We start from the raw sequence: 13,499 nt of genomic DNA, 5'->3' as shown, positions 1-13,499 counted from the left end.
GACATGGTATTCCAAATTAATCGGACATTGTCGAGCTTCAAAATACAAACCAGCCACTTACGATAATTACCGGTATTTTATTATTCTATGCAAATACAGATAGGAATGGAGGAAATTGTTGCTTCAGGAATCAGTTACATATTACGCAAATACAGATGGGAATGAAGACCATTTTTCTTCTTTAGGGCCAGGCCTACATACTGGGCCCAAAGGAGCCAAGCCCATTTATTCCACCAGAGCCCAAAATGTTCCCCGACCGCCCAGCCCGTTTGCATCAGGAATTACTTACATCAGAACCGTTGCTTAGCCAATAGTCAACCCAAAGGAAGCAAAGGGGAAAACCCTCGGATGGACGTGGCAGAACCCCATTCGTTAGGAGCAAGCCTATCTTAAGACCGGCCGCACCTGATAACAACCACCCCAATAGGAAGAAACCCTACCTCGTTCCCTCATAACTACAAAGTACAAACACAGTTTCGTCGCCGTCGCCGTCGCCGGGTGCTGCTCTTCCGCTGTTCCACCGTCGTCTTCGCTCTTCATCTCCTCCCGACAGCCTGAGCATAATCTAGCAATATCGTAAGCCCGTGCTGCTTCTCGCTATATTCCACTGCAAATTTGCGGTGGTCGGAGGTTTCTGCGACTTTGGTTTTCATGGGTTATTCGCGTTTGTCAATGTCCTTTTAGTTAAGCCTGGTCCCTGTATTGGATCTGACTTCGCCGGTTTCTTACGCCGCAACAGGTGAGCCGCCGCCATGGGCCGCGTCCGCACCAAGACCGTGAAGAAGTCCTCCCGCCAGGTGATCGAGCGGTACTACTCCCGCATGACCCTGGACTTCCACACAAACAAGAAGGTCCTGGAGGAAGTCGCCATCATCCCCTCCAAGAGGCTCCGGAACAAGATCGCCGGGTTCTCCACCCACCTGATGAAGCGCATCCAGAAGGGCCCCGTCCGCGGGATCTCGCTGAAGCTGCAGGAGGAGGAGCGCGAGCGCCGCATGGACTTCGTCCCCGACGTGTCGGCCATCAAGACCGAGGAGATCAACGTCGACAAGGAGACCCTCGACATGCTCGCCTCCCTCGGCATGTCCGACATTCCGGGGCTCGTCGAGGTCCAGCCGCAGGTCATGATGCCCGCCCAGGCTTTCGGCCGCGGTGGACCCGGAAGGAGGTACTGATTGAGGCCATGCCATTGCTCTGAGGATGGAGAGCTTTTTCGTGGTCATTTGATTTTTGTTTCGATAGTCAGGTTAGTATTTCCTCTTTATTTCTATTACTATGGTGAGTTTGTATAGATGCGGGATCCTGCCATACGAACTCATAGAATTTTAGGAGTCTCGATCCATGTTTACAAATGAAAAGGTTTAGAGCTCAATGGCTCACTCCCTGGTCAAGATTTTGCAATGCCGAAAACCGTGGCTGACCAAAGATCAAATCATTACTTTCTAATCTGAGAATTTGCTCAATGTCAAAAAGGGTTTGAGGATATCTTATGCTACTATTTAAATTAGAAGTTCTGGTCGATTTTTCCACCAGCTTTGACTTGCCAATTCAATTGATATGTGATTCGAGTGATGCGATCCTTGTATGGTATATTCAATGTGGTAAGAGTTGTGCTTGTGTATACTGTGGTTGCGAAGTTCTGTTGCCTTGCGAAAGGAGTTGGATCAGTTTACTAATGCATCCTCATTGAGGAGTTCCTTAGAAGCTGTTGCTTCACATTGTCTAAGTCCTTTAAGGACGGATGACCGTCCCTAATAGCTACATTTTAGCCACGGCTGCTTGACTGCCACCAGTAATCCAACCGGCGACCGACCCGAAAACAATATGTAAAGGCTATTAAGGACGGTGACATGTTTGCTAAGTACTGAATTGACTCAAGAGTGAACTCATTGCGTTGATACGATCAATAGAGAACGGAAGAAGGCGACGTGCCTTGATTATTCTCCTGTTCTGTGGCATATTTTGTAGTCCCCGTTACTCATGTATCTTCCATGTAGCTAGAGAAGATCATCTTATAAGGTGAGTTACAGATAAGCCAAAGCGACCATTTTATCACTCGACGGATTTACATATTGATTGCGTGGCATGAGAGCTCAGATCAGAGGCTCAAATCTACTCGGTATACATTCTAATTGTAATTTCATAATGTCAAAATACCACTATACTTTGGTGGCTATAAAATTGAAATGGAAGTGCCAATGATTTGATTAAAATACTACTAAACGTAGGTGACCATGCGTGGGTTCTACTCGAATCTCTATAGAATTGATTCTGAATTAGTGGCCTCATCATTATTTTTCTCAAATATCTTATAGAATTTTAAAAGAAATATGACTCATTCTGCAAATAAGGAAAGTTTAGTGTACTATATCTAAATTTTTCTTCGGCCACATCCTTGAATTTCCATATGACAAAATCTCGCTCAATAGCTATGCGATCCTTCTCACAATAAAAGTCTCCAGATCATCCATTTGAGCCGACAACATTTAGCATCAAGAGCTCTTTGATAACTTATTTTACCATGTACACGTACTTCAACCTGCAGTAAAATTGAAAATCCAAGATTTTTGTTTGTTGATTTGATTGGTCGAGATGCATTATTTTAGTTGTAAGACAGCTATACCCACCATCTACCTTGTAGACTGTATTGGCGTTTATTCGACTGCTAAACGTAGGTGACCATGCATGGGATCTACTTGAATCTCTATAGGGTTGATTCTGAATTAGTGGCCTAATCATAATTATCATAATTTTTGTAAAATATCTTATGGGATTTTAAAAGAAACATGACTCATTCCACTAGTAAGGAAAGTCTAGTGTACCATATCTAAATTTGTATTTAGACCACACCCTTGAATTTCCATATGACAAAATCTCGCTCAATAGCTATGCGACCTTTCTCATAATAAACACCTCCAAATCATCCATTTGAGTCGACAACATTTAGCGTCAAGAGCTCTTTGATGACTTATTTTACAACGTACACGTACCTCAACCTGTGAAAATCCAAGATTTTTCTTTATTGATTTGGTTGGTCAAGACGCATTATTTTAGTTGTAAGACAGCTATACCCACCATCTATCTTCTAGGCTGTATTGGCGTTTATTCGACTGGAGTTCAAATGAGAACAAAGGAGCTTATTCCAAGAAGGTAAGCATGAAATGAACCAATATAGAAATATATCTAAATTTCCATAGCTGTGGAATTCGAATCAGTTGAAGAAATTAACTTTGCGCATCATATATCTAGTATTTCCGCCCTGATATGTTCATCGATTTGAGGTTTCAAGTGTAGCATTTGCCCTAGCATGTTATGCCCACTTGTCAAACAAATATTTTCATTAAGCCCTTTTAAATTTCCGGTATTATTTGATATGTGCTATATCTCCGAGTAACCTTTTACATCATGGTAAAGTACACAAGCTTATCATAAGGGTAATTGGGGCAAGTTTAAATGCAATCCAATCTAGATTTGATGATTTATTAGGGTTGGGAGTTAGGAAGACAGTGCCATATAGGAAGTTCTTTCTAGCTTAATTTGACATTGTTTGCAACTCCATTCCTTTGGGTTTATTTTTGTTGAGTCCAATTAAACTACAAGCTAAAATATGGAATTGAAGGATCTTAGATCTTCTTAGTTTGTCTCTCCTGTTGCGTGCATCTTTTCCTTGGAGATAACATAAGGTTCGTAGCTCTTTCGCCTTTTTTTTTTAAAAAAATGTGGTCAAAGCTCTTTTGCCTAAGTGATGGTATAAATTACGAGGAATGAAAGCTAGTCTTTAACTTGTTTTAGTCAAATATTAAAGTAATTCAGCTAATTGAAAACAATTTCTATATACTAGTAGGGGCTTGCTTATAGGAGACAACAGGCAACGGTTTGTTCACCGTCCCTAGCACATCGAGCTAAACAATATTTGAGACGGTAGTTTATGTTAATATGAACAATCTTGGCCATTTTCCTTTTACCTATTTTATGGTAGCGAGGAGAAATGAAATGACATTTATCAACAATTATTTTGATCATTGTAATTCATTGTCTTTTTCTAGTTTTTTCAAACCACGATCATCTTCATAGGTACTCTCTTCCTTGCCAAATAAACTTCCAATGTTCTCTAAAGCATCTTTGGCGGCTCTATTTAGTGCAATGTCCTTCTTGGGCTTGTACGTGGCTTTTCCCACAAGCCGATCGTTCACAAACACAATGAAACTCGAGCTTTCATTCCATAGATCTCCAAATCTCAACTTCAAACTCTTCTTCTGGCATAGCTCATATAGCTCGGTGACCGGATGCAATTTAAGGGCTGAATGACTAATTATTGGCTCCAACAACCTTTGAAATACCTATCGAACCATAAATGGGGACAACATCAAATTGGTTAGCAACATTTTCATGGACTTCACAAGTAGTTAGTCTTAAAACACAAAAACAACTTGGATTAACAAAAAGAAAAATAATGAATATTTAAACCACCTTTTCTTTTCTTTATATTGGACGAGCAAAGATTGGGTGGGCCTAAGCAAGCCTGATTGGACCGATTCAGCCCTAATTTTATGTGGCCCTACTAGGCCCAAGCTCAAGCATCCAGGCCCATCCATAAAAAACAAGGGCATGCCATCCTCACCCACACGGGCCAAATGTAGATATTTCCAACTTATTTATATAAACTTGAAAAATAGTAGATCAGTAAAAAGTACAGAAAGCAAAATAATAATGTATAAGTCTAAAATTAAATAAGTAAAATAAGAATAGCAAACTCTACTTCACAAAAGCTCTAGAATAGAGCAAGCCCGGCCCACCCACTTGCACAAAAATTTCGGGCCTAACCCGAGATATCATAAGCAAAATAAATCAAGGGAAATTTTTTTTTCGACAAAACTTGAGAACATAGAGCGCACGAAAATGGTCCGAGAGATGAGAATTTGAATTTATACCTTCCACACGATGTCCAACGAGAAATTGCAATCAATGAAGACGGCACCGATGGTCGACTCAACAATATCGGCTAGGGCCTTGGGCACATCAATCAGACCGCTCGAATGCAATGGATAATCTAGAATAGCCCTTTTGAATTCTGCAATCTGGGGAAACACCCTAAATTTAATTAACCAAAGAAAAGAAAGATACTTGTAAAATCCATCCATGCACCGATAATCTTATAGATGATTATTAAGTGTTGACTTGGCTTCTCACCACCTCCATTGCCACATTTTCAGCTATTTAATATATAATCCAAGGCGACGTGCTTGATGGGAAATAAAATCGTTTGAGATGCGGTCAAGATTACGGAAATAATTGCCTACGCCAATTTTTCTCCCATGTTTATAATATCCGTAATTACCTAATCGAAAGATTGTATATATGTGGCTTTACCTGTTCCTCAAAAACGGGCTTCCTATGACGGAGGTAGCGGTGCAGCCCGTGCTGGACCGCCACACGGGCGAGTTTCTCGTGTCGACGTTGGCGGCCCGGAGCCTGGTCAGCAAACCCGATCGCATGCCCGGGTATTGGAAGTACTGCTCCTTGGCAAACAGCAGGTTAAGCACCGAGTCGCCAATGTACTCCAGCCTCTCGTAGCAGAACGACTTGTCGGCAAAGGAATGGTGGGTGAGGGCTTCCTCCAGCAGCCTCTTGTCATTGAACGTGTACTGCAGGATCGCCTCCACGTCGTGGAGGCTCGGCCACCCCTCGATGAGAGCTGGCTCGGGCTCGGGACTGCCGCTTTCTTCTTTCTGCCGGGGTACGTCAAGCTCTCCCAATTCAATGACCAGCGCTTCCTCCTCCTCATGATTGGAAAGCAATTTTTTTCTTCGTCTTCTTCTTTCCAAGCTTCCATGGCGAACAAGAAAAAACCGAGTTGATCAAGAGAAACTCTAAGAATTCAAACGATGGGAGGTTACACGCTTGTTGGTTTACGAAATTTTCGAGATGCTGCGAGTATATATTTGTAAAAGAGTAGAGAACACGAAAGTTGACTTTTTGTTCGGCGTCTTTATCTATTAAGAGTTCGTTTTTTTTGGTTATTGTTGTCTTATAAGGAAACTGTGATCCCCTAAATTAATCACGTCAGCATTTTATTTTCAATGTTTTTAATTTTTTGCCCTTTAATTTAGCGCGTTATTCGTAAATCTCCCTTCACTTCTATTTCTCCTCTGCTTATATTATGTTATTAAATCTCTTGTCTTAGCATAATGGGGAAAATGTTTAATATTTAATTTTTTTTACTCGAGAATTAAATCCTAGAACTTTACCTAATCCAGTTTGTTTACGTGTTATTATGAAACTTTTTGGAAGAGTCAGATTTGACAATAATTAAAGTGCCCTGAGCAGCAAGATTTGAATTAAATCATAATTGAAAGTCAATCAAGACGAGCTTTCAATAACTAAGCAACTCTTTAAATTCTTTTGAAAGCAACGAGACTACCTTATTCGTAACATGAACTATGGAAAGAAAAATCTCTTATATCTACTAATCTGATGCATTTTTCTTGGATTTTAGTTCTTTCGCAATTAATTATTGTTTCGAAGTTTCCTTCTTTTTCTTTATCGCCCAATTCAAACCTGTGTGCATTTTGTTCCTGGTCATGAAACTACATTACTCCTGTTTGGTTCTTGACTGATCCACGATTCCTATCGACAAATAAAGAATGCCAACTTGCCTTGTGCTGACAAACGGTGGAATGGCAATGTTCGTGCATGTGATTGCCATTATTGAGATAAAAGTATTGGCAATTGGGCGACGTTCCTTCATTCTTAAAATCGAGGGCAAATATCGGGAAGAGGCAAAAAGAGATGCAAAGAAGAGATGCATCACGTAATAAGCAATTTCGGTTCAAAAGAGATTGCATCACGGAATTTCCATGAATGTTGTTTTGTTCTTTTTCTTCTATCAAAGGTCGACGCTAAATCGAAGAAATCCGGTCGAGTAAGAGACTTACTGAAAGGAAAGAAAGGACCGCCATCCAATATTGCCCTATCTTAGCAAGAAAGGGGCAGAGAACTTTCTTTCACAATGGGGTCTTTGCTCCTCTGAAATGTGACAAGTGGAAGGGAAAGTACCATATTTTTTGGGACAATGACATGAATGGTCAGAACTTTTAGTTTGTTTAATATGGGGCATTGAACTTTTTACTATGCAATGTGATCCGTGATCTTTAAATTGTTTAATATATTTTCAATTTAGTATCTCAATTATATGAAAATGTTTAATATTATCCTTCAATTTATCCAAATTCAAAGATAACATTAAATATTTTCATGTAGTTTAGTGACTAAACCTTATATATATTAAGAGTAATTTAAAAGTTTAGTGATGACATAGCACACCAAACTAAAGTTCGGTAACCGCATCAAACGAATAAAAAATCCACAGGCCACATAATACCAAAACAAAGTTCATGGACCGTCTATGTCTTTTTTTCCCTTTTTAGTTCGACCCGTGCGGTGGGTTAAGGGCAGATTGTTCGGCTCGTGATTCATGACAACTCACATCACAGCCCTTGTTTAACGTAATGCCCTTTTCCTAGCACCGAAAGGACGTGCGATTTGCGTCGGAAGCTTCGTCGATGGCCCACGCGACGCTGCTGAGATCAGGTGAAGGAGACCCCGCTCGGTCCGCTTTGCACGCCACGACCGCCGATGGAGACGCGCGCGGCTCCCCGTAGAAAGAGAAGAGCCGGATCGCGGTGGGGGGGATTTTTTCTTCCCTCTTGTCTTGTCTTTTCTCGGCCACTTCTCGACGAGTCGCCGTCGGAAATGAGTTTGTTCTTTGACTTTGCGAGTTGGATTTGGATTCCGGGTCGACTTGGATTTGCGCTGTCAGCCACTGATGGATCGAGGAAAGCATCCGTAAGGGCCACGGTGCGAAGAAATGGCGCCGGGTCAGACTTAAAAAAAAGGAGATTTGTGAACTTCCTTCCTCGAAGGGATCGTGTTTTGCTGAAAACTTCGAAGTGAATTCAGATCAAAAGATCCTTCTGCACCCGTATGAATACTTGGGTATCTAGGAATTTCACCAGAGTTCAAGCACTATTTGAATTTTAGAAATTCATGCAGAGAAAAATTCTATATAAATCTACACAGCAATATATATCCAATGTGAGTTTTGGAAGTTCCGGATATGAGGAAATTTTTTTGCCTGTAAGGGTCTATCTAGACGTGCCGACTCTATTTTGGGGTAGAATAAACCTTACTCGAGCTTTGAAATTAGGTGTCTAGTCCCAACTCCCAAACCATCCGATTTTATCTTTGGTGGCCATTGTTTTCAAATGATAAATATTGATTTTGGGTTTGAAGAGGAAAAAAAATCTAAGTTGGCTTCTTTAAATCGCTGAGGAAGAGTTTGGGTCAAAGTGGGACTTTACTTTTTAGCCACGCGATATAGAAAAGGATGCCCACGATCTTTTACCTTGAAAATGATGAGAAAGCCAACCGGCTAGCCGCTCCGTCGGTCGGCAATCTTTCCTTTTCATATTGAAGTCGGTTGGAACTTGGACTTCAGGACGAGACAGCAATTTAAGAAGTACCGATACTTTTCTAGACCCTTCATATTATATCGTAAACTTTGATATGTGTCTACATTCTTAAACATTCTTGGACAATTGGTCAACACATGTCAAAACATTTATCACCTGATTGACTTTCCTAGCATTCTCCAACACTCGAATCAGAATTTTGACTTCGAGTTTTTGACACGTAATTCCAACAGTGAGGTAAATTTTAAAAATTATTAACAAATGAGGGGTTAAAATATATATGTTAAAAAATAAGAAACAATAATAAAAATAATAAATGTCAAAAGAAGAAAAACATAACATTCTCTTATGTTTTAACTTTCACTTCTCGTGATATACGATTTATCTCCCAAATTTTTTTCTCTTTTCCTCTAACACGTTTGACGTGCAAGTGTCAATTGCTCATTTTTTTCTCTAAATTTTATGGATTATTGGAATGAAATTAAAATTTTCAAATTAAAATAATGAATGGTATTAATAAATGGTAGATTAATTTTTTTAATGCAAATTCATTCTAGGCTTTTTTATTATTTATTTATTTGTGAATTTGAATCAAATTAATTTGATTGAAATAATCATAAAAAAGATGATTTATTATGTATACATAAAAATATATATTTAATATATTGCATGTCCCAACATGTTAGAATTTTCTGTTTTTTGAAAAATAACATGTTAGCGTATTATGTCATGTCGTATCATGTTGCATGTCGCATATTGGTGTCGGTACTACTTTGGTGGTGATGTATATATTTTTGGGAAAATTTCAAATAAGAGCATGAAGTAGCCTCATTTTTTCAAATAAAAACTTAAAGTGAACCTTATTTCAAATAAAAGTATTAAATGACTGTCAATTTTAAATAATGACTTGACTTTTCAGTTGGTCAAATGTATTTTCATCATTTATCTTCTTCTCTTTTTTTTTTTTTTCTTTTTCTGAATTTTATCTATTCTCTCCACCGTGGCCAATCTCAAGCGATGGTTGGCCATTGACGATGCCCAAAGAGGGTGGGGCAAGGGTCACCACCCTCGCCTCCGGGTAGGCAGCCTTCAAAGGCCACAAGAGAGGCTAACCCTCATCAGATTTAGGTAAGATTCAAGGTATTGAAGTTGTTGCACATCAATTATGGAATGGGTTGATGGTCGATCTATAAATGTGAGAAAATCTCGCCCTTTGAGTTATCTTTTAAGGCTAGTATCAAGGCCCAGGTTGCCAACAAGTTTGGACCCAACAGTCAAATGGGAGAGTTACAAGTTGTTGCTACTCTGACCCAAGGCCTTATGTGTGAGGGGGGATTAATGGTTGATTTGTAAGTGTGAGGAAGAGCCTCAACTCTTGAGCTAGATTTTGAGATAAGAGAGGCCCAAGACAATCGAACGCTGATATCAGCGCCTAAGTTGCCAACAAATTTGGATCCAATAGTCACATAAGAGAGTTACAAGTTGTCGTGACTCCAACTGAAACTCAATGTGTGAGAGGAAGATTGTTCAGTAGTGATTGTTTTATAAGTATGAGGGTGGGGGAAAGTGTCACCTTTCAAGTTAAAATTTGTGATGAGAGAGTCCCAAGACTAGCATCACGCTTAGTTTGGTCCTTTTTTGCTTAGTACTAAGCATGGAAATTTAATTTGGAAGATAAATGAAGTCTAGAAATATTCGAACTTAGGACCTCTAGTGATTTTGTGGTATCACTGCCAATTGTTTTAAAAACTTAAATTGTTAGAACAGTTGGGAACGGATATCATAGAGGGTCATTGGGCCCTCACTAGAAAGAAAAAAGAAAAGACAAAAAATTTAAAATTAAAGTTGTCCTTTGATGAAAATGCTCTTGACTAGCTAGAATATCTAGTTGATCGACAACCGGTGAGGTCAGACTTTATTTAAAACTATTATGGTCACTTTAAACTCTTATTTGACAAAGAGTCAACTTTTATTTGAAAAAAAATGATAGCACCTTGTACATTTAGTTGGAATTAGGGAATTTTCCCTATATTATTCTCTCTCCTTTGTATCGGAAATTGTTTTGATTATGTAAAAGAGAAAATAAAAATGTCAATCCAAACCCGCTCAATGTGTTTGGGGCTCGATGAATTTTTAAACTTCATATCAGGATGAAAAGGAGATTTTTACACTTCCTCGAAAGGATCATGTTTCGGGAAATTTCAAAGTGAATTCAGGAGCAAAGGATCTTCGCCCATACGAATACTGGCCGGCGTCTTTTGGAAATTTCACCCAAAGTTCAAATACTATTCAAATTATAAGAGTTTTTGAAAAAATTAAATGTAATTTACGTGTCAATAAAGTTTCGAAAGCTCCTACCATGAGAAATATCTTATCACAAAATATAGATTAAACCAAAAACAGCAAAAAGTAAAAGCCTATTTAGACATGTCCACCGTACTTTGGATTGAATAAGCCCCACTCTAACTCATTTAAGTGGGGTTGAACGATGAAATTAGGGGGTAAATGGTAACATTTCTGTTTTGGAGAATAATTTATTTTCAAAAATAGTTCTTTTTTATTTTTATTTCTCGAAACTATTTTTGAGTAAAATAATATGTTTGGTAACTATACAAAATTTCTATTCTTAGAAATACAAAAGGAATAAGAATACATTTGGTACGATTCACAAAAAAATATTAACGTGTTTGATCATTGCCATCGCCCGTCGCTCGATGCCAATTGTCGCATACCAATGCCAAGTGCCGCCAACCTATGCTCGCCAATGCTTGCCACCAACTGTTGCCATCGGCTGGAGGTGGCAACAAGTGGCAATTGACAATGGGCGTCGTTGGTCGACGGTGAGCATCGGTGGTTAGCTACCGACACCGAGCAGCGGTCGGGCGGTCGCGGCCAATGGTTGGCGATGGTAGTGATCGGTCGCCGGTGGATGGCAAGCCGCGGGGAGTGGCAAGTAAAAAGAAGAAAAGAAAAGGGGAAAAAAACTCATTTTTAAAAATTGTTCCCAAGAACGAAAAATTACTTTATTCTACTTCTCGTTTATATTTCAAATATATTCCCCGACTACTTTTCTATTTCGAAAATAGAAAAATTAGTTGACGTTACCAAACGGATTTTTGTTTTTTTTTTATTTTGGAGAGCAAAATAACAAAAAAAAAAAAAAATAGAAGAACAGAAAAAGGTCGTGCTACCTAGATGTTTAGTCCCAAACCATCCGGTTTTATATCGGTGCCCATTGCATTCCTACTCCTTCATTAGATCCAAGTCCGATTAGATTTTATCGGGCCTATGTGGGATTTTGTATGGATCTTGCCATATCCATGGACCTCACAATCGGGTCTAGGTGGATATTCTGCCTAAATCATGTACATGAATCCGCCCAAAAGCCCATCCGACCCATGATCGCCTTTTAAATCCACAGCACAAGTTAATAGAATGATTCAAAAAATAAAGAAGAAAGATTTCGACCGGGCAGTATCTACTACTATGGAGATGTCATATGCCTTGTCACGTGATGAATCGGTTCGCGACAGCCGATCGCAGTCCGACGAAAGTTGCCTCGTTTCTATCTAATGAAACTTCGGATATTGCTTTCTTGTAAAAAGTCTCATGGCACCATTCGAATTTTAAATAAGCGTTTTTTTTTTTCCGAATAATTAAGCAATTCTCATTTACCTAGGTCAAATCTTGCATCAAACCCTACCCGTCAACTTCCTCTTCTCCTCTTCCTTTCATCTCCACGCAACTTTCTTCTTCAACCTCAATGGAGGAAAGAGTTTGAACTAGATCTCACACTCCCCTCCCTTCTTCTTTTTTTTGACTAATTCGGTTCTCTATTTTCTTTTCCTTACTTTATTCCCATTGGAGGAGATTTTCCCTTTTGATCTAATCTTAGATCTAGAAACTTCTTTCTCCCATTTCTGAAAGACTTCCATCTCGAGCTAGTTTAGATATAGGGATTTTTGTGTTTATGTTTTGGAATTTCGCTTTCCCCAAGTTTCGTTATTGTACAAGTCCAATATCGTAAGAGATCATAGCAGCTTCATAAAGGTTTTGGTCTCACAATCAAATCCACGTTTGGTTAACCTTTTTACTCTAAGTAATGATGGTGTTGAAAATGTTGAATCTAGAAGCACACCGCCAAAGGGTAAAGCTATAACAACAGATGGAATTCTTGGTACATGCTTATTATTGAAAACAAATTTAATGATCAATCACTGATTTTGATTTAAAAAGTCACAGAATTACTCTTTGAGCCTGTGACTACTAACTTTGTTCTATAATTCATCTTGTTATCTAAAACTTGTTTCACTTTAAAATTGTTTGTGATTTGTCTTGATTTGCAATTGAATTGCATTGTTTTTCTTTTCTTGTGGAAATGAATAAAATGTTACTTTTGACAAAAAAAGAAAAGAAAAGAAAAGAAAAGCACTTCTAATTTTAATCATTGGATCATTTCTCTAAATTACAAACTCCTACTCCTAGCCATCCTACCATTCATATAAAAGAGAGTTTAAAGTCAGCATCATTATCAAGTGATTTCAAAGCCGTCATCATGCCCTACGAGAATTCGTGTCGTGCGTGTGAAATAAAGGGACGACATACCACACCAAGATAAGAAAAGAAACAGAAGGGAAGATCGATTTGAATGTGAATCTTGCTAACATGGTGGGCGACATAGAGGGGGAAAAGAAGAGTCAACGTTTTGGATGTCCACATTGAAGGATTTTGAGGATCTTATCACTGACCCAATATGGTCAAACCCCACTAACCTTCTCATGTCGTGGTCGTGCGAGGATCGTGAATTACAAGACTTATGTAGGTTATGAAGAAAAAGAAACTAGGTGGGGTTGTAATTATAACTCCAATATGTTTTTGATCTATTGAGATAGCATATCATTAAGTGGAGGATTTCATAAATAATCTACATTATTGATCTTCGAAATTCTATCATATATATAGTGTAAGATATTGTATATAAATGAATTTATGAATTATTTATTACATAAAATTAATGCATAAAAGATA

At 38.8% G+C, this 13,499-nt stretch overlaps 2 protein-coding genes across 2 annotated transcripts; one reads left to right on the top strand and one right to left on the bottom strand.

The window, feature by feature from the left end:
* The first annotated feature begins 420 nt into the window (after window positions 1-420).
* On the top strand, window positions 421-1,532 carry LOC104424738 (40S ribosomal protein S17-4-like). Its single transcript, XM_010037236.3, has 2 exons — window positions 421-576; window positions 740-1,532. The coding sequence occupies exon 2, from the start codon at window positions 753-755 to the stop codon at window positions 1,173-1,175; it is 423 nt and encodes a 140-aa protein (XP_010035538.1). The 5' UTR covers window positions 421-576; window positions 740-752; the 3' UTR covers window positions 1,176-1,532.
* A 2,276-nt stretch (window positions 1,533-3,808) lies between these two features.
* Window positions 3,809-5,858, bottom strand: LOC104427148 (ribonuclease 3-like protein 3; the record flags this gene model as incomplete). Its single annotated transcript, XM_010040291.3, is given in 4 exon segments — window positions 3,809-4,340; window positions 4,932-5,078; window positions 5,371-5,450; window positions 5,453-5,858. Coding segments are annotated over 4 exon segments (954 nt in total), but the record flags the coding sequence as incomplete, so codon positions are not given.
* Window positions 5,859-13,499: the final 7,641 nt, after the last annotated feature.

Source organism: Eucalyptus grandis, chromosome 11 (assembly GCF_016545825.1).
Source record: "Eucalyptus grandis isolate ANBG69807.140 chromosome 11, ASM1654582v1, whole genome shotgun sequence".
Classification (NCBI taxonomy): domain Eukaryota; kingdom Viridiplantae; phylum Streptophyta; class Magnoliopsida; order Myrtales; family Myrtaceae; genus Eucalyptus; species Eucalyptus grandis.
Note: the sequence above shows the minus strand (reverse complement) of the source record. Positions and strands in the feature narration are given on the sequence as shown.